General features: G+C 31.6%; 1 protein-coding gene across 1 annotated transcript; it reads left to right on the forward strand.

Annotated features, from left to right (window-relative positions):
• Nucleotides 1–607: 607 nt before the first annotated feature.
• LOC106469245 (schwannomin-interacting protein 1-like) lies at nucleotides 608–22326 on the forward strand (the record flags this gene model as incomplete). Its single annotated transcript, XM_013929716.2, has 4 exons — nucleotides 608–898; nucleotides 2882–2993; nucleotides 7844–7943; nucleotides 18604–22326. Coding segments are annotated over 4 exons (579 nt in total), but the record flags the coding sequence as incomplete, so codon positions are not given.
• Between the last annotated feature and the right edge of the window lie 538 nt (nucleotides 22327–22864).

Consider the following 22864-nt stretch of genomic DNA (forward strand, 5'->3'; position numbering starts at 1 on the left):
GAGATATGTCTGACATTTTCAAAATAACATTATCTTACAAGGATGAGTAACATCAGTGCTAACAGTAATCAAAGTCTTGAATACAAACATCTTACTGCAAGGATTTTGAGTGAAAACACGGAGCTTGTTTTTCTCAGCTTTTTTTTCCTCATTAAACCTATCTGTTCTGTTGGTCTCGCATCTACTGAAAACCATAAAATTATCACTCAAAATCTTAGTATTTTCTTCACCTCTAACTAATAAACATGAGATAACAGTGAGTCTATTAAGAACTTTTCCAAACACTTGTATGAAAATATGTTTAAATGTAGTCCCTCATAAATAAAAAGCTTTCCTTTATCCATAAATCTGCCTAACAGATGAAATTTGCTTTATCTGTTGATCTATACATTCATTTACTCTTTGCGTGTAATTCAAAACTTCTTTCCAACAACTGAGGAAGAGAAAAATTGAAACAGATTTTACTTGGTTGTACAGCTAATTCTAATTCAAAAATTATTATCTGAATTAAACTTGGCAGACTAGTATTATTAACTATATTCAGGAAGCTTCTAAGTATATTTTTTATAACAGGAATGTTCATATAACTATATGATGTTTTGACTAGACAATATCAAGCACAAATTTAGTGGAATCTACAAACTGCAGTCCAGCCTCAGGAACTAAAAGACAGAGGCCATCTTTTTTCTTCAGTCGACCAAAAAGTTGGAACTTGCGGTCATCTCAGAAGGATGGAGAAGAAAAGAATAAAAAGGCAAATCTACAAGAAGATTTTATGACTAGGCATGCACGACTTCAAGCAGAAGCAAGGATGGCTTTAGCTCAAGCTAAAGAAATGGCCCGAATGCAGATGGACATTGAAAGACGAAGAAAAAAGAAATCTCCTATTGCAGATATGGTAGGTTTTTATAATTACTCATTCTCTGTACATTTCTGGTTAGATTGGTATTAGGTGCAATGCTTGAAATAAAATTCATCAGTATAACTTTCAATACATATTTCTTTATCAATTAATAAACAAAGGTCTATCAGTGTTGGAAAATAAAATGATTAGTCAGTTTCTTACTCTAAAACACCCAGTTGCATCAATTCAACACACCTGTTGTATGTCTTTTTTTTTTTATTGTACTTCAAAAAACTACTGGATCAAATATTTTCAAATTTCAGATGAACTTTCTACAGATTGTATTTTTTGCAAATATGTTATTGTTTATGTGGTATTTGTATGAATTTGTAAATTTGAGTAATTGAGATTTCACTTTTATATGTTTTTAAGAAACAATTAAAAATGCTTATCTTTATTGTAGATATTAATTACAGATTTTCGTGTCTTCATACATTCTTCTAAACTTTCCTATAAAGTTTTTGTTTTATAAAACTAAATTTTATCTTTGTTTTGATTCATAAAACACCACATGCATTTTCATTCTGTTTACAATCACTTATGTGCAATAAAAATTACTTTTTACCATACCCAAATTATAAGCAAACCAACTTGTCTATTTTAATTTTGATGATGAGGATCCCACTTTGAGACTAATAATGCTTGGAGATGGCTTGAATGGGTAATGAAGAAAAACTTTAATACAAGTTTAACATAACAGCAAATGTACAACGTTTCAACAAGGTTTTGTCATCATCAGGTACTTATCTATTGTTAATCAGAAGGGTTAATTTATGTAATAAATTTTAAATCTATTTTATGTTTAATAATATTTTATAACATTTAATAATATTATTTTAAATGTCTTTTTGGTGATTTTTCATTGTCTATCCAAACAGTTACTTAGGCTGGTAAGGCCTAATGTAAAGACGGTCTACCTTGTCATCAAAATATAATTTGTTACAGTTAAATGTAAAATTACTTTGCTAAGCCTGCCTCATCTTGTTCCATGAAAAATTCTTTTCATATCTCATAATTCAAATAAAGTATGAAATTATAAAGCAAGTTTTAAAAAAAAACATCAGGACTGTAATTGTGATGGAAGTTGTTCACAAACTTGTTTACTGCTAGGAACATATTACCAAGCTAAGGTTTTATTATTATCACTTTTGTCCATCTCTACACAGATCTTTGCCACACTGGAAGCTGTATAGGTTCATACATTGAATTACCAGAAAATGAACTTTCACTCATAATTAAGACCAATTATTATTGACTGTAATTTTTATTAAAGTTTTTAGCAACTCTTTTGGTAGAAGTTATTGCATAACAATTTATTTAAATCACTAGCTTATGACTTCTCAAAGCTTAGATATAGGCAATCACACCATAACAACTGAGGTTGAGAAACAGTGATTGGCTAAATTGGTAAAACTATACTTGTATTGAAGTTACAAAATCAAATTAGTGATATTTATTTTGAATTTCCTCCAAAGGGACTCTGATTTGTTCAATTCAGTGATACAATTTTTCCATCAAGTTGGAATGCACCCATTTGAACGTGATAGAGTTAAATGTTATTAAAATTATTGCTACATCGAACATGTCTGCCTTTTTATGCAAATACTTTTTTTATTTTTTGGCTGTCATGCTTTCTATGATTTAATAAAAAACTATAGTTTGATTACCATACATGTTTTTAGGGCTGGAATAAAGTATAAAAGTAATTGAAATTTTAACTTTTAATAGGTAGATGTGTATGTTTAAAATCTTTTTTGCAGTTTTTCTTGTAACACTTTTTATGTGTTTATATTGGTTTGTTTATTTAACTTTTGTGTAACATTTTATATGATACACCACAATAAGTAGTAACATCTTTTGTATTTGATATTTTACTTTTGTATTGAATTAAGTTTTGTTAGTATTTTGCTGAAAGTGTGAGAATTTAAAATATTTCAAAACTCAAATATTTAATTTATCCTGTGTATATTTGTATAGATTGGTATTATTCTTCCTGATGGTTGTCATCGTCTTAGTCGTCAAATCCTAACTGACATGAACTTAGCACAGCTGCAAGTGATTGTTAACGATTTGCACACACAAATAGAAAGTAAGTTTCTAAAAATATGTTGTATTATCATTTTATTATTAGCTTTATTACTAATAAATAAAACATTGAAACATAGTCATATTTAAGTAATTGTTAATACACTTTTATTCTATTTATAAATTGTAAATTCTTAGTGCTTTGATGGCACGGAGCAATATTCCATAATATATTCCAATAATATACCAATCATATATATTATGAATTTTGAATGCTGCTTGATGACTTACTGATTTTTTTTACATTAAAGTTGCTATGATCCATTGTCAGGTTTTATGCTGTCTTTTGACAAATCATCAAATTCTAAAAAAAATATCCTATCTGTCAACAACAGGCATCAGTAAATTCACCAAATTCCAACAGATATCTCTTTTTAATGCTTATTTTGTAACCTAATGTAATGCCATTTTCAGTTTGGTTTTCAAAGTTTCTCTTTTCAAAGTGCTTAACATATTCTTTTGCACATTTTTGACCAAAAAAAAAGCTTTTAGTTTACAATGTATTACTGGAATACTTTTTTTTTCAACCCCTTTATGATTTATCATATTTGATAATTAATAACAGGAATCAAAGTTTAATTATGAACTGCATAATGACAGCAGCAACAAAGAACATTTAACACATGTATGTACAGTAACAAACATTTAATTCTTGAACTTTTTGGAATATACATATTCCATTTTCTGCAAGCTATATTGAACACGGTAACTTATTAGGTACAAATATTATTTAGATGCAGAATAAAAGGACGAAGTAAATTAAAATACAACCAAATAAACAATAAAGAATAGGATAATGCAACAATTGTAACAATATTATACAAGTGTTCAGAACAGACTTAACTAGTGAAGCTGTGTTACTATTGAAAGTAGGGAGTTCATTGATAATAGATAAACTTTTTTTAATTAAAAGTCCAATATTGGATGATCCAGATAATATGACTTTGAAATTCATAATCAAGATGGGGTGGTTGTTGTTTTCACTATGTGTGTGAATCATGGCTATTATCTATGCTCCAGTTAGAGATGTGAGAGAGGTGAGTGCCTTTATTTCTCTGTATTTATTTCTATTCTTTTTCAGAGACCCTATCATAATTTTCATTTAGATTCCACTCAATGACTGGTGTTGCCTGGTCAGATATGCTTCTTTCCAAGTCTGCACTAACTGCCAGTCAACAAATAAAAAAAATTTTCATGGTAGCAACGAGCTCTGTTGATATGGTGTTCCATAAGACACCTTGTGGCTATCTGGGTGGTAAACAATTATAAACACTACTGGATCACCACTCATGGACTATCATGAGTAAAGCATTATGGGATTTTGCCCTTCCCTGCTGACCTCTGGATTTAATAAATCGGGGTTCGTTTGCTTATCAAAATTGGGTTCACCTATTGCAATGCACTCGGAGCATTGTTCCTCAGGACTCCCCAACGTGCGTTATCCCCCATTTCTCCTAGTGGATCGTGGGAGTCCTTACTACTTTACCACTCCCAGTTTATAGTTAAACCTGGCCCTTCTTTTTGTCATTATCTTCATTTTGCTGATCAAGGAAGAGGGTCCTCAACTACTCATAATTCTGCACACAGAGCATCAATTCTTGTGCCATTGGTTGAACTTAGTTTGTTCCACATCCTGCTCATAATATCCAGGGGTAGGAGGTGTTGCCTTGCCTCTCAGGTTGGGAAGTTAGAATTTCTGTTGGTAATCCCAGGCCAGCTAATCTCTGTTTCTTCAAAGTGAGTGAGACGAGAAGAAAGGTCCTGTAATTCAGAGTTTTGTTTATTTCATTTTGCATTTCTTCAGGTAGAGTTTGTCAACTTTTGTTTTGCTTACCTTACCTTTGTAATTCTGGTGGCTCCACATGCAACATTCTGTAAATTGCAGATTGGGATCCAACAATAATAACAAATGAATGAAAATGTAACCACACTGTGGTCCTCATGCCCTAGTTACTACGCCTTGGATCTAGCTTTGGATTCACAGCCCTATAATTCCAAAGAAGAGACATGGGACCTCATATGCCTGGTTAGGGCCTGAATGAATCCTGTGAGTTATGTGTGGGGGATCTGTACATCGGCTAGCCAACTGACTGTGACCAGATGCATCTGGTATTGCAGGAGCAGGCTAGTTCTAGTATAGTTGTCCATCAATTCATGTTTTCTTCTCACAATGTTAGGGTTTTGCCTCTGGGACCTGTTGGTAAAGCCTAGGTTTTAGCTTTTACGTCGTCCAGGCATAGAGCATACTTGTTTCAGAAGTACTGTGGGCCCCACTCATGTGCTATTACTATATCTCATTTTCACACACCTCTTTTCTACATAGACATTTTCTGTGTTGATCTTTCTTTCACCAACCCTTCCACCTTGTCAGTGTGGGATTCCAGCTATAATGTTAGAAGAGGTGTGTTTCAGAAGTTAACATTTTCCTATACCAAAAATGTATTTCTGATAATACTTACCTTTGTCACACTCTCCTGCCCTTCCTCTCCATGATGGCTGGTGTTCTGGTCTGCTAATTTAGACAGTCTCAAAGAATTGAATAGGAAGTAATAACGGGGAGCTTATATACAGATCGGGAACAGGAGCACATTGACGTAGGTGGAGAGAATCACAAGTTTTGTCTTGTTATGGGCAATAAAGTGGGGTGTAAAGGCTGGAGCAAGCAAGGTAAAATTCATAACAATTCTTAGATGGGCAGAGAAGAGTAACTTTAATTGGTATAAGGCTACAGTGTGAGAGGAGGTAAGTATTATCGGAAATACATTCTCTGTATAGGAAAATGTTGACTTACTGGAGACTGTATGTAAATGTGCTTAGAAATGTAAACCATAATTAAAGGTACAAGGAAAGGTTTGAATAAGGAGCTGATCAGAAAGAAGACAAATACGAGTGGCTTGGAATTGAAAATCAGATGATACAATAGAAACCATTTTTTATTGTGAAGTGTTCTATATATATATGAGGCACTGACATTGATTATTCAAGCATCACTGATAGTAATATGGTGAAAGTAAATTAAGGTTACTCTCTTTAGTTTTTCATAAGTTATTAGACATCATAATTCAGACTACTGTTTAACATATGCAATAAACCAATTTTCATCGGAAAACTTTTATGTTATAGTTTCATTTAGGTTACCACTACTAAATACAAGTTCAACATTTTACCACACTCAACAAGAATCTATTCACTACTGATACCAAATCAATCCAGAATTTGGTACATTACAGAATTTACTATTCAGTATTCATTATACAAGGCTGTTAAACAACTTTATCATTAGTATATTTATTTTAAAACTATACAACTGATTGAGTTGTTATACAAGTTTGATATGACAATTGTCTAATATTCAAGCACCAAAAAGAAACATATCATGTAATGGTAGGCCATGTGGGCCCCACTCACGACTGTTTATCTGGAATTAAATAAATTTCATTTGTAACTGGTGATGAAGTTGTACACAAGTCACCAACTCGAGGAAGTTTACAGTTAGAATAAAGAATTGACCCAGAGACTAAGATTCAAAACACATACAATACTTTAATACAAAATATTCAAATATTCATCTACATTGACATTACCAAAAGTATCTTGAGAAACTTCTACATTTATAGAAATAAATTCTTCATTCTGAGCAAGCAATTATTCATTTTCAAACCTTCAGTAATATTCATCAGATCTCTCACTATAACAAATAGATTATCAATTAAAACATAACATGAAATATGCTTAGACAGTTTACTTTATGAGTTCTCCTTAACATTATACATTTTATATCAATTCCTAACTATGCTATTCACCTGAGTGAAGTAAAAATGATTACTTACATGGAGCTTGAATGCTGAAGGTTCTCAATATCTTTGGCTTAACCTACAGGTTTAATGCACTTTATCCATGATGCTAGCCTGAACAATTACTAAACAGAAATAAAAGGCTATGATATCCTTAATGACTGAGACAAGGAATCACCATACAACTCCATTTCTTGTCTGTTTAAAAAGGTATCTGATTTGCATAATCATTGCCAAAAAAAAAGTGATAAGTCAGGGCCACTTCACATGGAGATGGTAGATTAATTACAGAAAAAAAGAGAAACAGAAATTTCAATTACTACAATAGTAAATAGTGCATAAAACTAAAAAGAACAATTCTTTGTTTGGAGAGTCTAAAATTAAACATTTTAACTAAACTTGAATTTATTAATGACCAAAATTAGCTGGTTCAGATATTAAAATTAGAATTCTGTCTTACAATTTCCACTGGAAAAAATGCTTAGTCCAGTTTAAACCTTGCAATACCATTCAATAGTTATTGCTGTCGACTGGTTTGAAATGTTGATTTTACTTCGTATAGTTTGTTTTTTTTTGCCATTTTTAATTATTAGATATTCATATAATGTTAATTACGTTTTCTAGATAGGCATAACTGACACAATTAAATAACTTGTTTTAAAGTTAAGATAACACAAGTTAATTGTTCACTAGACATGTACATTGTACAGTTACTAATATTGAGATCTTGGTAAAGGAAAAAAGGAGCATTATTTTTCATTTATATTGTTCGTATACTATACTAGGTATTGAAGTTTATGATGTATGAATAACAGTACAGATTGAACTGTGAAGCATCAAATATGTATATCAAGATTGATTTTTTTACTATATTACACAAACATATTCATGCATTCATCATTGAAATTACAAATTTAATAAATGCCTCTTACCTTGTAATTAGTCACAGAAAGAAATACATTATAAAGAATATCAATTTCTTTATAAAATATAAAGGTGTGTTTAAGGTCTGTAACTGGTAAACAGCTTCTGTTTTATGATATATTTCTGTGTTCTGTAGATTTAAATGAAGAACTTGTTCAGTTACTGTTAGAAAGGGATGATCTCCACATGCAGCAGGATTCCATGTTAGTGGATATAGAGGACCTTACAAGATACTTGTAAGTAACACCCGGCTGGTATCATCATTTAAAATAACAGTTTATTATTTCACAAAAAAGCACAGACTATATAAGCAGCATCATTTTATAAGGTTAGAATGTTAATATCTCACATAAACACAGCTACCTAGATATCATTTTATAAAACAACAATTTAGTATTCCACACAGAAACATAAACTAAGTAGCATTTTATATATTAGCAATTAAGTAAATTCACACAAACATATAGATTATATATATATATATATATATCATCAGTTATAAAGTAATAGTTTAGTATTTTACACAAACACAAGCTGTCTGGATTTACTTTTTAAAGTAACAGTTTAGGGACTGTTCACAATTGTCATCATAAAAAATATTGAAAATTGTTTGATAAAGGTGTGTGTGTGTGTGAGTGGGTAAAAAAACCAGGAACATGACAAGTAATGGTAACGAGTTAAAAATTATTTTCTTCTTCCTGTCAATGCCTTTCTTTAATAAATGCTCCTAATTGGACATTTATTTTACTCTTTCTCCATCCATACTAGGTCTTATATTTCAAAATTATGTTCAATAAGAGATGGGTGGGTGTGTGTGTCTAAGAATTATGAAACATTATTTGATAAATTTTAATGATGAAAATAATGAATGGTTCCTTAATATTCCATCAAGTTATGTAGATACCATCAGTGTAAAGTATTATTAATTACATAAAATTACCTGTACCATAACTTTTTATCTGTTCATGGTTTTTACTGAAATACAGAATTTTTTTACCTCTCCAATCTGCCTTTCTTGTTTAACTCTCTCAAAATGAGCTCTGTCAATTTGACCAACCATGTGACTACTTTGTAATCATTCAAAATATTTATAGATTTGATACTACTAACTTTTAATATAGTATGTATATCTTCACAAAATTTGGCAGTCTTTCAGTAAACATTATGAGTCTTTCACGTGCAAAAAAATCATATTTTTTTGGGAAGTATTTTAAATAAACTAAAAAAAAATAGTCCGTGAATATATGCGTGTATATATATATATATATATTTGTTTTGAATAGTCCATGTGCAAAGTGATTTTCATGTTAAGATTAAAAATACTTTTCTTCATCTTAAAAATATCAGATTTGACTTGCGTAGTTCTAAAACTTCCTAAATACATTTTAAATGTTTGTTTTCACTAAAGCTTTATATTTTATCTGTTATTATCTTTACCCTAACTCTATACAACATTGGTCAATTTGACCGACCTCATAACCAAAAAAAAATATATAAATTACCCTTTTTTTTCTTCCTAGAATGCCTTCAAATTGCAACATGAAACTACATTCATTTATCCTATGTAGCTTTAAACTCGTAACAGTATACATCTATTTATGTTTAGATTTTATTGTTTTATTACCCTTTGAACCGTGTCTAACTACTATTCGTCACATTACTCTATCGAATTACATTACCAACGATCTGCTCACGTGCATGCCTTGTGAAACATTTTTATTATATTGTTATTATTTATTTTGCCTAATCTAGCCTCAACTAACTTAAAGAGACCCTTATTTTTACATTTTAGTTACTTTTATAATAATAAATAAAGAATAAACAAGAAATAAAGTAGTTACCTAAATCTACTTTTTCTTGCTGTCGATTGTCGATGACACTTAGCAATACTTTTTTCATACTAATGGTAGTAATGTACTAAATAATTCGATTTTATTAAACAACTTTTTTTTTTATGTTATACCAATTAGTATAGCATAAAATTGTAACTAATAATCCATATTTTAATAGTATACAAGTTTTAAGTTCTTAATTTTATAAGGCAATATTTAAAAAAATCCTGAATTCCCCCTAGTGTGAGAAATGTGACATATTTTCTCTAGGTATCCCCTCTACTCTATTTTATTCACCTCCCCTCCAATAAGTACAAAATTTAACGTAAATTACTCACTATAAAATCATCATTGCTCAAAACCATAATTTTTATAGTCTTTAATTTTGTTTGCTTACAGAGCTATCAAATAGAAAATCAGACCTCTCTTGCCATACCCACCTGTCACATTTTCTCTTTCAGGATTTGTTAATGGTTCTCTCTTACATTTAATTCTATATTATGTATAACCAATAAAAAACCAAGGTTTCCATCTGTCAAATGAAGTATCATATTACATTGTTTTCTGAACAGAGAATTGTCAATTTCTTTGTTAGTACAAGCTTCATTCCCTAGGGAAAGACAATAACTAGCTTGGATTAACTTGTAACGGTTCTTTTCGCATAGTTAGAAAGCCAGAAAAATTGTGATAGTTTGAAGAAATTGTCTGCTTTTTACATGTTATTATTCTGTGCTCTTTGGTGTACTATATAATTAAATAAAAATTATTAAGTGCATTACTACCATTAGTTTAAAAAAAAAGTAGGCTTAAGTGTCATCGACAGTTGACAGCAAAAAAAAGACCCGGGTAATTACTTTATTTCTTTATTTGTTATTATAAAAGTAACTAAATTGTAAATATAGGGATCTGTTTTGGTTAGATTAGGTAAAATAAATAATAATAATAATAACATAATAAAAATGTTTCATGAGGCACGTATGCGAGAATCTCATGGGTAATGTAATTTGATAGCATAACATGAGCTCCACATTCCCCATGCGATTTATAACTTATAGCTGATTAGCCCATCAAGGATGACCCTTCCAACTCCCAATTATAACCACCCCTTACTACTAATTTATTCATCGAAAAGCCAACTATCCTGTTTTAAAAGTAATACTGTCTAAACTGCAGATAACTTGATGCCAAAATTTGAATTTATGACCTCTTGTCTTATTGTTTTCAATGCTAACCACAAAAAAGTTTGATGGATCTATATTATCAATATTCTTTGTAATCTTAAACACCTCAATCAAATCATAGGACAGTCCCACATCCCAGGTACCATTCTAGTGGCTCTTCTCTGAACCTTCTTCAACAATTCAATGTTATTCTTGAGGAAGAGAGCCAAAAACTGTACATAGTACTCCAAATAAGGCCTTACAAGTGATCTATACAGTAAACAATAATATCCCTTGTTTTGCATTCAGTGTTTTTATAGATGCTACCCAAAATCCTATTAGCCCTATTGCTAGCTACAATACACTATTTAGATGACTTAAGTGATTTTTTAATCACAATACTAAGATCTTTTGCTTCAACCACAGTATTTAACATATTCCCATTTCAATTGTAACAATAATTTGAATTGTGAAAATCTATATGCATCACCTTACATTTTGAATAGTTAACCATCATCTGCCATGTATTGGCCCAATTCCTCAAATGATCTAAATCTCCCTGTAACTCTGCAGCATCTTTGATACAGTTAGCCACCCCAAAAATCTTAATGTCCCTGCAAACTTCATAATTTCATTTAGTCATTCCAGAACCAATAACATTAATATAAATCACAAAGAGCAGAAGACCCAGCACAGAGCCCTAAGGCACACCGCTTTTAACTGTGATCCAGTCAGATCTAACTCCATTTATTACTTCTCTGTGCTTTTTGCTCTCCAGCTAATTTTCTATCCAATTTAATAACATTTCCCTCACACCCACAAATTTAAGTTTTGTAACAAGTCTTTTGTGAGACACCTTATCAAACGCTTTCTGAAAATCAAGGTAAACCAAATCCACAGTATTTCCTTCATCAACTCTTGCAGTAACATCCTTAAAGAATGTCAGAAGATTTGTTAAACAAGACTTTCTCTTAGTGAAACCATGCTGACTCTTAGGCACTATATCAAACTGCTTTAAGTGACTCTGCAATGCATCTTTAATCACACTCTCTAAAACCTTTTCAACTACTGGTGTAAAACTAACTGGCCTATAATTGCCTGGCCAATGTTTATCACCTCCTTTAAATATTGGACTAACATTATCCGATCTTCTAATACTCTTCCACTACTCAATGACCTATAGAAAAAATATTAGCCAGCAGTTCACAAATAAAATCTTTAAGTTCCTTTAAAACTTTTGGGTAAAAGGTGTATAAATTTTTAGGTTTTCCAACTTTTCTCTTACAACTTCAGAACTTAATGTGATATCTCGGTGTGAATAGTAGTTAAACATAGTTCAAAGGGCAATAAAACAATAAAATTTAAGTATAACTAGATGTATATTGTTATGAGTTTAAAGATACTTAGGATAAACAAATGTCATTTCATGTTACAATTTGAAGTCATTCTACAAAGAAAAAAAAAGGTAATTTTGATATTTTTTTTTGGTGGTTACGAGGTCAGGCAAATTGACCAACCTTGTATAGAGTTAGAATAAAGAATATAACACATAAAATATAAAGTTTTAGTGAAAACAAACATTTGAAATGTATTTAGGAGGTTTTAGAGATTATGGAAATGAAATTTGAGATTTTTAATATGAAGAAAAGTATTATTAACCTTAATATGAAAATCACTTTGCACTCGAACTAATAAAAATATATTCAGGGACAAATCTTTTTTTAGTTTATTAAAAATAATACACTGAAAAATATGATTTTTTGTATATGAAAGACTTGTAATGTTTACTGAAAGTGTGCCAAATTCTGTGAAGATATACATACTATATTAAAAGTTAGTAGTATCAAAACTATGAAGACTTTAAATGAGTACAAAGAGGTTATGTGGTCGGTCAAATCGAATTTGAATTTTCATACTATTTATTTGTAGTTTACAAACTGTAATTTATATTTTAATATGTCATAGTGGTATTATTTCACTTTCGAAACCCAGTTATAGAAATTAATTAATTTTCCATGTTTATCTTTTACCAACACAGTTGTGTTTGGTTTACATTATGCATTCCAGAGGTTGTACCTTCTACCAGCACATTTAATCAGACTTCAGATGTGTATAACTCGATTTTGGAATTATTGGCAATTATTCATTAAGAGATTGATTGCTATTTGAACCACCCTTCTTCTCCTGATGTTGCCCAACTTCCTCCTGGAAAAGCCAAACCTGTTCGGGACAATGACGGTTTTGGCAGCCTTGTACCTCAACCTGAATTTGCCATGTCTTCCCTGGGTTCTGTTGGTTCCTTTAGGCCTAATATGGCTTTTTTGGACACGATTTCACAGGTATATTTTGTTTTCTCCCTTTCCTCAATTTCTTATAATCCTCTACCTACCTTGTTACATGATACTCCTTCATTTCAGTATTTTGTATTTCACCCATCCTGATATTGGAGTTCACTCTGAGCATTTTGTACCTCAGTTACATGATGACGTGAGCATGCCTCGCCCTCTGCTGGCTGTGGACCTCATTTTACACATTTCAGGGGTAGATTTTGATTGTATTGTTCTTTTGTTCTTACCATCACATCTATCCTTCAGTACTTATCCACCATCCACCTTCTCTATGAAGTGATCCACTGTGATCCTGAGGGTTTCTTTGGGGATACGTTTGACCTAACTACCTCCTTGTTAGCAAATTTGTCAACTTTGGCTCTTTGTTTACATATATGTTTTTTCTGTTGTTGGGATCTTTTGGGGAGAGACCTGGTTTTTTCCCACGTTTGTTTACCATCTCATTATCTTCGGGACTTGTACTTCGCCCATTTTTACCATCGGTTGCTCTTTGGAGATCTTTTGGCGACTTTGAAATATCAGATGGAATATGTGAGACAACAATCAACTCTTTCCTCGTTGGCTGATCGTTTATCTTGTGTGGAGCCTAGACAATCACCAACACTTACCTGTTCCTTCCACAAGGAGATCTTCTTCGATGACGAGTGTCACATTGCCAACAGTATCAGTCACTACCCTGTGTGTTCCAATCCAGTGGGGGCTCATTTATCCCAGTTTTTTAATCTAAAGCGATATTTTATCAGGGATACATGGACACTTCACGTTTCATCAGAGAGACTTGTCATCCATTTTTTTCTCCCTTTCCTCCGTTGTATCAGAAATCTGTTTCCTTTCTGTTGCCTTGGGATCTGCCCGATGTCAACGTCTATACAAGGCAGTACAAGATCTTTCTCAACATGCCATTGAACCTTTGGATTTTATTCCAAGCTGTTTGTGGTACCCAAGAAAACCAGATACTGGCAGTCTGTAATGGATCTGTCACTCCTCAATCACTTCTTGGTGTTACCTCATTTTACCATGGAGTCATTTTTCAGTCCCAGATGGGCTTTTTCTCCAGGTGTATGGATGATCATGGTCAACATCTCAAATCCATATTCCCATGGCGAGACACTACCTTTGGTTTGTTCATCACGGGGTGGTTTATCAATTTTGCACTCTTCCTTTTGGGCTTGCTACAGCACTGTGTGTCTTTTATCGGGTGGTTACGGCTTTTGCGGGTCTTATGCTCACTCCAGGGCTTCTCTTGGTTCATTCTGAATTGGAGTCTGCCCAACACTCTCATCTGCTTCTTTCAAAAGCGACTCGTTGGTTGGTTGATCAAGTTGGAGAAATTCTTCCCTGCTCCTACCCAATATCTTATCCATTTGGGTGTTTTGTTCAACACTTATCTCAGTCAGACCCAACTTTCTCTTCTTTGATTCTGTTTGTGGAGCTGGCAGTCTTCAATGCCCTTACTGCTCCCTTTCGTACTGTTCAAGAGGTTCTATCTCTTTTGGGAATATGGTCCTCTATGGTGGCACTTATCCCCATGGGTCGTGCTCATATGAGATCCCTTTAGTGGTCTCTTCAGAATCCCTATTACTCTTCCTCCTTCCCTTGTCGACGATCTGCATTGGTGGTTGCACAAGGATCAAACTTCAGCAAGGGTTCTGCTTCCTTCCCCCTAGTCCAGATGTATATCGTTTCATGGACACTTCGCTTCACTTCTGGGGGCATTGGTCGAGCACCAAGTTGCTTTGGATCTGTTGTCTACAAGAGAAAGGTCTCACCATATCATTATCCTAGAGCTGCTTGCTGTCCAGCAGGCTTTGAATCATTTTCTTCATCTTGCCCACAATTGTCTGTTTATAATCCATACAGACAATTCTATGGTCATGGCATATATCAATCGCCAGGGGACACCTGTATTCGATCCCTTTGTTCTCGAACATAGAATCTCATGTTTTGGGCCCATACACAAGGTATTCATCTCCTTGTGTGTTATGTTCCAAGTGCTTTCAATCTTGTTGCAGATCATTTATCCTGCCCAGACAAATTTTATCCAACAAAGTGGTTTTAATATCCTCAGGTTTTCAAATGGTTGTGCACTTGGATGCATTTGCCAGTATCCTCAATACCAAGTTACTTCAATTTTGGTTTCTGGTACCTCATCCACTTTCTCTGGCTGTTGATGCATTCAGTCAGGATTGGACAGACAAATTCATATATGCTTATCCTCTTTATCCGACTCCTTCCCAGGGTGATTTCTGTCATTTACCCCATTTTGTGTCAGATCCTTCTGATTGCCCCATATTGGCTGGCTCATCTGTGGTTTCTGCAGCTGCTTCGGATCCAATCTGCTCCACCATTGCCTCTTCCCAACACTTCCTCCCTTCTATAGCAGCCTCAATCTTGGTAGCTCATCCCACCATTCCTGCTCTTCAACCTCACGTCTGTTTTTTTTTTATATGGTCCTTGGCGAGGAAATCGGGTTTATCACAGTGAGTAGCTTTGTTGTTGGCACATTCTGTTCAACCTTCTTCCATTGAGGTTTATCAACATAAGTGGAATGTCTTCCTCGGGGGTTCTCCCCTGCTTGTCCCACTATTATTATGTATTTCCTCACTTGGTTACTTGATCAAGGGTCTTTAGTCTCCTCGATTGCTGGTTATCAGGCAGCCTTATCCTACACCTTTTATTTTTCCTGTTACTGTAAAGTTTTTGCCTCTCATACCTTGTCCATCCTGTTACATTCCTTCAGGATTAGTTGCTCTCCACAGCGTGCAGCTCTTCTGGTTTGGGATATTACAGTAGTGCTTCATTACCTTACTTTATCTCCATTTGAACTTTTGTCTTCTTGCTCCATATTTAATTTATCTCTTAAAGTGTATTTCTGTATTTCCTCCTCCTCCTTTTGGGCTGTGGACATCGTCAGTTGGATTTGTTTGCCATCAATATTTTACGTACTTTGTATTGTTTCTACTATATTGTCCTTTACCCAGATTAATCATTCCTTCCCAAGACTTCAGCGATTTCCCTTCATTCCATTTCCCAACTCTATTTCCAGTCTGATCTGAAAAGACTTCTATGTCCCATTAATGCTCCTTGTTGTTATATTGCATTCATGGCTTCCTTCCATCTTAACTGTTCCCGTCTGTTCATCCCTTAACAATTATCCTTGTTCATGATCTATCTCCTTCCACCCTTACCAATTGGGTTCGGCTTTTAAATTGATTGGCTTTTTCTTCCTTGTCTCATTCTTCATTTCAATTATTCTGGGTGCCTTCCCATCAGATTAGGCACCTCACTTTTTCCCTGGTGTCTCATCTGCTTCATCCATTGGAGAAAATTCTTCAAGCTGGACCACTCCACATACTTTCATTTCTTATTATCTGCATTATGTTGCTTTTTCTTCCTCGCCTGGTTATTGTCTTCCACCTGTTGCCACTCTTCAGACCTCAGTGCATCTACAGTTGGATAAGTTTCTTTTTTTTTCTTATTTATCTGTTTCAGTGGGCAATCCCATGCTTTGATCTGGATCCCGCTCTGTAGCGAGTGGTGCCTGGACAGGTATACTTCACTTACATAGTTTGGTACTCAAATCTGCACATTAATAATATCTACTATATAATAAGTTACATTTTATATATTCACCAGATTTTATTTAAGATATTAAAAATGTTTTACTTTAAATGCATAAGTGTATGTTATAAACAGATCTACAGGTCCATCAGTATTAGTTATCCATTCCTTCAATGCCAATTCAATACATGTATTTTTAGCATTAAATAATGATCTTATTTTATTTGGAATATTATTATAAAGTATTGATGCTTTATACAAATAACTTTTTTAAGTATTTCTTTTTTTCTACTTTAAAACTCTAAATTCCTAAGCTATTCGGCTCTTTTTTTTTAATATACTAGTTTTAGTTTTTGCCAATTCTGTATATTCCTACTAAATCTATTTAATGATTTGTTAATATATAATTTATGTACTAAGTCATATTTTTTGACATAGATTTTATCAAATGACTTTTTTTTTATCATAGTTTTAAGTCGATTTGACATGTTAATTCTAATTATATATCGACATTTTGTCGTTTTCTAATATTTATTTAATGTAGTTTACAAAGAAAAATGTTTAGTTTTTTATTTCAGCACAGCTTTGAGTAGTTTTGCCTGAAAACAACTGACTTGTTGATTCTGTTAGAATTTTATACTAACCTCAACAAAAAACCTAATTTTGCTAAGAAATTATCTCCTCTTGAGAATAAATTATCTGTTTCTTGATTTTCAAGCATCTCCTTTGTCTTTGCCTGCTTAGTTTTTGTTGCCATCATTTTGTGATATCACATCAAGTGATTTGATGATTTACTGATGAAACACAGCTTTGAAAACAGCTCTAAAAAATTTTTGATGTAATTGAGTAGAGCAAGAATTAGGTTTTTCTTGTCGTGGTAAAGTAAATAAAGTGGTTTGAGCAGTAATGTATGGTTTCATGGGAAAGTTTCTAGTCAAAGTTTCTGTAGTAGCATTCAATGGAAAGTTTGAAGACTTATGAACAAATCTACAAAACTGGAATTGTTTTACAGTTTCATTAAGTGTTTATTTGTTAAATTATATATATCTGTTTGCAAGTTAAAGGAATTTTCATCACTGAGAAGACATCAGAAAAGCTTAGTTTGATTTAATGAGTACAATAGGTGATGACAATGTATTTTAGTGACTCAAGTCTTTGTTTATTGAATATAATTTTATGTTTATCATATTCAAACAATATATGTAAGTACGTTAGCTAACTGGTTACATAATTATTTCTAATTGTAATCATGGTATGCTATAAATAAAAACATTATTACTATTGTCAGTGACAGTGAAACATGTATATTATATTAAATGAAGGGTTGTTTGAATACGACCAAATAAAAAGCTGAAAATAGGAACATTAATCTCATGAAAATAATGAATTAGTCAAGGTGTACATTACTGTACATGCCTATTCCAAGAAAAAAGTCATTGCTGATTGACTCATTGCACTACTTTTCCAAGTGGAATGAACTCTGATGATTATGTTGAATTTCCAGTTTAATACATTTCCTCACATGGGAAGTTTGTGAACATCTTACACAAACCATTCTCTTGTATCATACTTGATAATGATCATTGATGGACTTTGTTTCCAAGGATCCTTGGTATGTGTTTCTATTTGGAGATATTTCTTTGTATCGGGTGTGTTGTTGTTGTTGTTTTTTTAGTGCAATTGTACTAACTTTCAGACATACTTGAAACTTTCTCCAGGAGTGCCAGGCACTTCTCTGCTACACTTAACAACAACTCTTCATGATTGTAGGGTTTCTAGGTAAAAAAGTTGTGGTAGAGGCCAGTTATTATATTTAAAATTTAATATTGATATATGAGATTAACTCATATTTGATAATAAAAGTTCAGAACAGTGTTTTATCATTTATTTTGCTAATTTGTTCGATGTTTTGAGGATGAGATTCTGATTTTGGTTTATAAATTTGTGTAGTATGTTATAAGCAAACAGAATTTGAAACTTGATATATGTTCACAGGGGTGCAAAAAATGAAGCACTTCGTAACCAACAAAGTATAGATCAACTCGGCCCAGCCAAATCAGCTAGTAAGTGAATGTCTCGTGTGAAGTTTGTTGTTTCCAAATCACGTCTCTATACTCGCATTATCTTAGAGTGTTAAATGCTGGAATATATACTTTTGTACATTACACTTTTATTAGTGTAGAAGAATTTCATGAACTGTAAATATGAACTTCATCAAGAAAGAAATGACAGTAATTGCAGAAGAAACATTGAATAACTTTATATATGTATAATTATGTCTAATTTGTTTATCTTACTCAATCTCTAGGCAGACTGACTTTCTTCTCGATATATATAAATATAGCGTAATATAGATAGTGACACAACTAAGGAATATTAGTTAGTAATTTGATGAAATGAAATGAAAGACAAGTACCAAATTATTAAAAGTTTGTCAGTTTTTTATCAATGTATTTTGTTACCTTAGCTTAAGAGTGCTGTACTTGTATGCAAATATCATATTGGTGGGATACTGCATGCTATCTACCATTAAATTGTGCATACAGTTATATCATTATCTGGGTATATGGCAAGAATGTATATTAGATTTTTAATTGACAGATTGGTCGGTAGAAAAGATTAAATTGAAAATAAATGTCTATAAAGAGTATTATTTTAATAATATCAGACAAGGAAGTGGCAATGGTAAAAAATTTTTAACAGGGTAATGAAAAGAATATAAAGTAAATAAAGTGAGTTGACTTTTGGTTAGTGTGATCTTAAGATCCCTAAGAAAGAGTATTGATTGAATTATATATATAAAACATGATGAGTAAGTCTTAACAATGAATTTAAATATTCTGATCGTGTGATGAATGTGTTATTTTTGAAAGAAATTTCAATGTATTTATGTACACGTGACAAAGTCTTTAGACAAAGTTAGATGTTTGTGTGATGATTAAAGTTCTCAAAAAAGAACTACACAAAATATAATGACTGAAGTCATTAGGTAGAGTAATGGGGTGCATTTTTTTGGTAAAACATTTGTTTGAATTAATTTCCTGACAGAATGGTACTTGATATTACAATAAATTATCAAGTATACTTACAAGAAATAGATAACAAGACAGCTGTGAATTGCTTTTAAGAGTTGTGTTGATATTTAGTTAAACAAAGTAAGATACAAATACTGTGGATTTCTTTATCTTTAGTGAAATTTTACATGATGGACATGTGAGAATGTGCCAACTGTTATCAGTTTTAAGAAAATAAATCTGTGTATCTTATACTTAGTTATTTTGTAAAGATATCTTAGATGAACATAATATGATTATCTTAATTTTGAATTATTTTTTGGTACACTTATATATGTATCACAAAAATACCTAAAGAAATTCTATTGTGAATATTCATTTTAGAAAATACTTACAAGTTTTAAACATTATCCTAAACTTCGCAAAATAGTAAAACCAAAGTTCATACATTTTATTTGTGTTTCATTTATACATTATTTAACTCAGTTTTGTGATTTGAATCATTATGCTTTTTACATCAAATGATAACTTCTAGTGCTGCTTTAGGAGTGGTTTATGCAATCACATTGTATTGATTATTTTATATATATAAGCTACTTTTTGAAGATGAATATGGTGTTTTAGTTCTAGTTAAACAGTCTCATGCCATCACTGACATAGAGTACTCTGTTATTGTGTTCTAACTACTTTAGTTAAGCTGTGTATCATAAATTCACAAACAATGTATCTGTAAATCTGTGCCCAATATTTATCTTAGAGAATCTGTGTATACAACATAATTATTATTTTATATGTATAAGTGTGTGTTTATGTATATACACACACACACACACATATATGCAACCTACAGACAGCTCTTGATTGTTAGAGTAAATTTAGCTGTAACACAGCAATATACTTTAATCATGTTGTTGGCAAGAAACATTTGGATGTTAAAATTGTTAGATGGAATGAAGCAACAGTTTATTTTGTATTTTTTTATTATAACTGATTTGAAACAAATGAAAGGGTTGATAAATTACATTTGTTTTTGTGTGATGAAAAAAAAAAAGATGTGAAAGAATGATTAATTCTAATGTTTCAAATTGAATTTGCCCACAATTGTGCACTTGTAGATCTATTTGATATTTTAAATTGTACTCTTGTGAAGTTTAGTTTTGTTGAGAGAATTATCAGAATTCTGGTTATATTAATCTATTACCTTAAAAGGTAGACATAGGCCAACATAACTCATTTCTTCATCTTTAATTTTGCCCATTACATGTTGAAAGTGTAATTAGATTTTTTTTTTACTTTTTAAGTAGCCAATACTGGTATTTTAAGGTTTTTTTACAATTTGTGAGAGCTCCATATTAAAACTGTAAAAAATTAAGAGGAAAGTTGCAATTTGTTGTGTACTTAGTAACTAAAACTAATTGGGTGCAAAGTCATAGAAGAAGTCCAAAAATAAGGACAAAATATAGGTTATTTTCTCTTCGAAAAATTACAGAATTGTTATTTGATATTTTATAATTGTATAAACCAGTCAAAAAGATAACTTTAACTAGCATAATATTCTGTAACTATGTTTTGACACAATGAAAGAACTATATTAACACAAATGTACTGTTCATTTTTTCTAAATGTACAGGTTGTTATTAATCATTGTTTACTGAAGCATTTTATATAATTCACTGGCATCAGAAATAATGAAAAAATGGTGTTAGTTTGTGTTTCAGTAATATTAGAAAAAGTATTTTCTAAAAAGCTTTTTTCATATTCCAATTTAATAATGTGTAGATTTTGTTATCTATATATGAAAGTAAAATTCATTTTATTTTAAAATTTAAATATTCTGTCCAATATTTTAAGTGTGAGTTATAAAGGAATTAGGATAGGACATATATAAAGTGAGTAATGTAGGCTTTTCATTCTAACAGTTTGTCATTGTCTTAGTTTAATTTTATTGAAAACCAAAAAACGACGATTAAAAATAGTTTAAGAGCATTTGGTATTTTAACACACTTTGTGTTGTGGGATATTTTATGAAGCAGTATGAATGTATATTCTACCCATGAAAATTGACTAAAGACTGTTTTCTTAGATTTCAGAATTTTTCAACATTTTCTGATGAAATGTGTTTCAAGGAAATATTTTAATATTTTGGAAGTTATTATACTGCAGGCTTGTCACATAAAATTATTTTTTTTTATGCAAAAAGCATACTTGCAATTTGGTATTAATTTCAAATTATGTTTTTTGTCCCCCTTTTTTTTTAATCAGTAAAAATTCAAAACTCCCATGGTTTACAATAAAGATTTAAACATTATAATCCGGAAGTAAACCATTAACTGTTATTATCATAACTGGTAGTTACAGAACATAATTACTCAAGGTAATTATATAAAATTTATTAACAAGTTGGATATATTGATGCTTTTTCAAGGTAACATTTTCTAGTAAAATTAAGGTTAGAAATATATTTTTAAAAAGCAAAATATTGATGCAATTAGTTAATAACTCACTAGATGGCATCTCATATTTGACCACTTTTAGTTTTTCATACAAAAGTATTTCATAAATTTTGTTTTTCCAGAAATCTACAAAAGCTACGATTATTGTTGAAGTTAGCAAAGAAAGTGGTGTTTGTACTTTATGAATATTCTGTAAAATTTCGTGCTTTAATTGAACTTGTCATTAATAATAAAGCTGTTATTCAAAGTGACGTCATTCTGTGCATCCTGTCTTTCTGAAAAAACTTTTGGTTATTGCACCGAAAAGAGGGAGGGAAAACAATTACGAGCAGTTGCATACAGGGAGAATACTAAAAAATCTGAATACATATATATACATACAAGATTTTGTGTGTGTAGCTGTAGGTTATATATTTAGAATATTTTGCCAAGAATCATATGATTACTAGTATAATAGATACTTATTTTGCTTAATAAGGCAAATTATGTTAGTTTCTTTATGAACCAAAATGTTAAAAAAAAGGGCTTCTCACCCTAAATACATTCTCTTTGACAAACTAAAATGTTCAAAAAATAAAGGCTTCTCACCCTAAATACATTCTCTGACAAATTAAAATGTTCAAAAAATAAAGGCTTCTCACCCTAAATACATTCTCTGACAAATTAAAATGTTCAAAAAATAAAGGCTTCTCACCCTAAATACATTCTCTTTGACAAACTAAAATGAAGATTCGGATTCAAGATTTTTATTGTTTCTTTCAAATTGGATCAATAGTATGATTAGAAATG

The sequence above is a fragment of the Limulus polyphemus genome, unplaced genomic scaffold (genome assembly GCF_000517525.1).
Source record: "Limulus polyphemus unplaced genomic scaffold, Limulus_polyphemus-2.1.2 Scaffold3374, whole genome shotgun sequence".
NCBI lineage: Eukaryota > Metazoa > Arthropoda > Merostomata > Xiphosura > Limulidae > Limulus > Limulus polyphemus.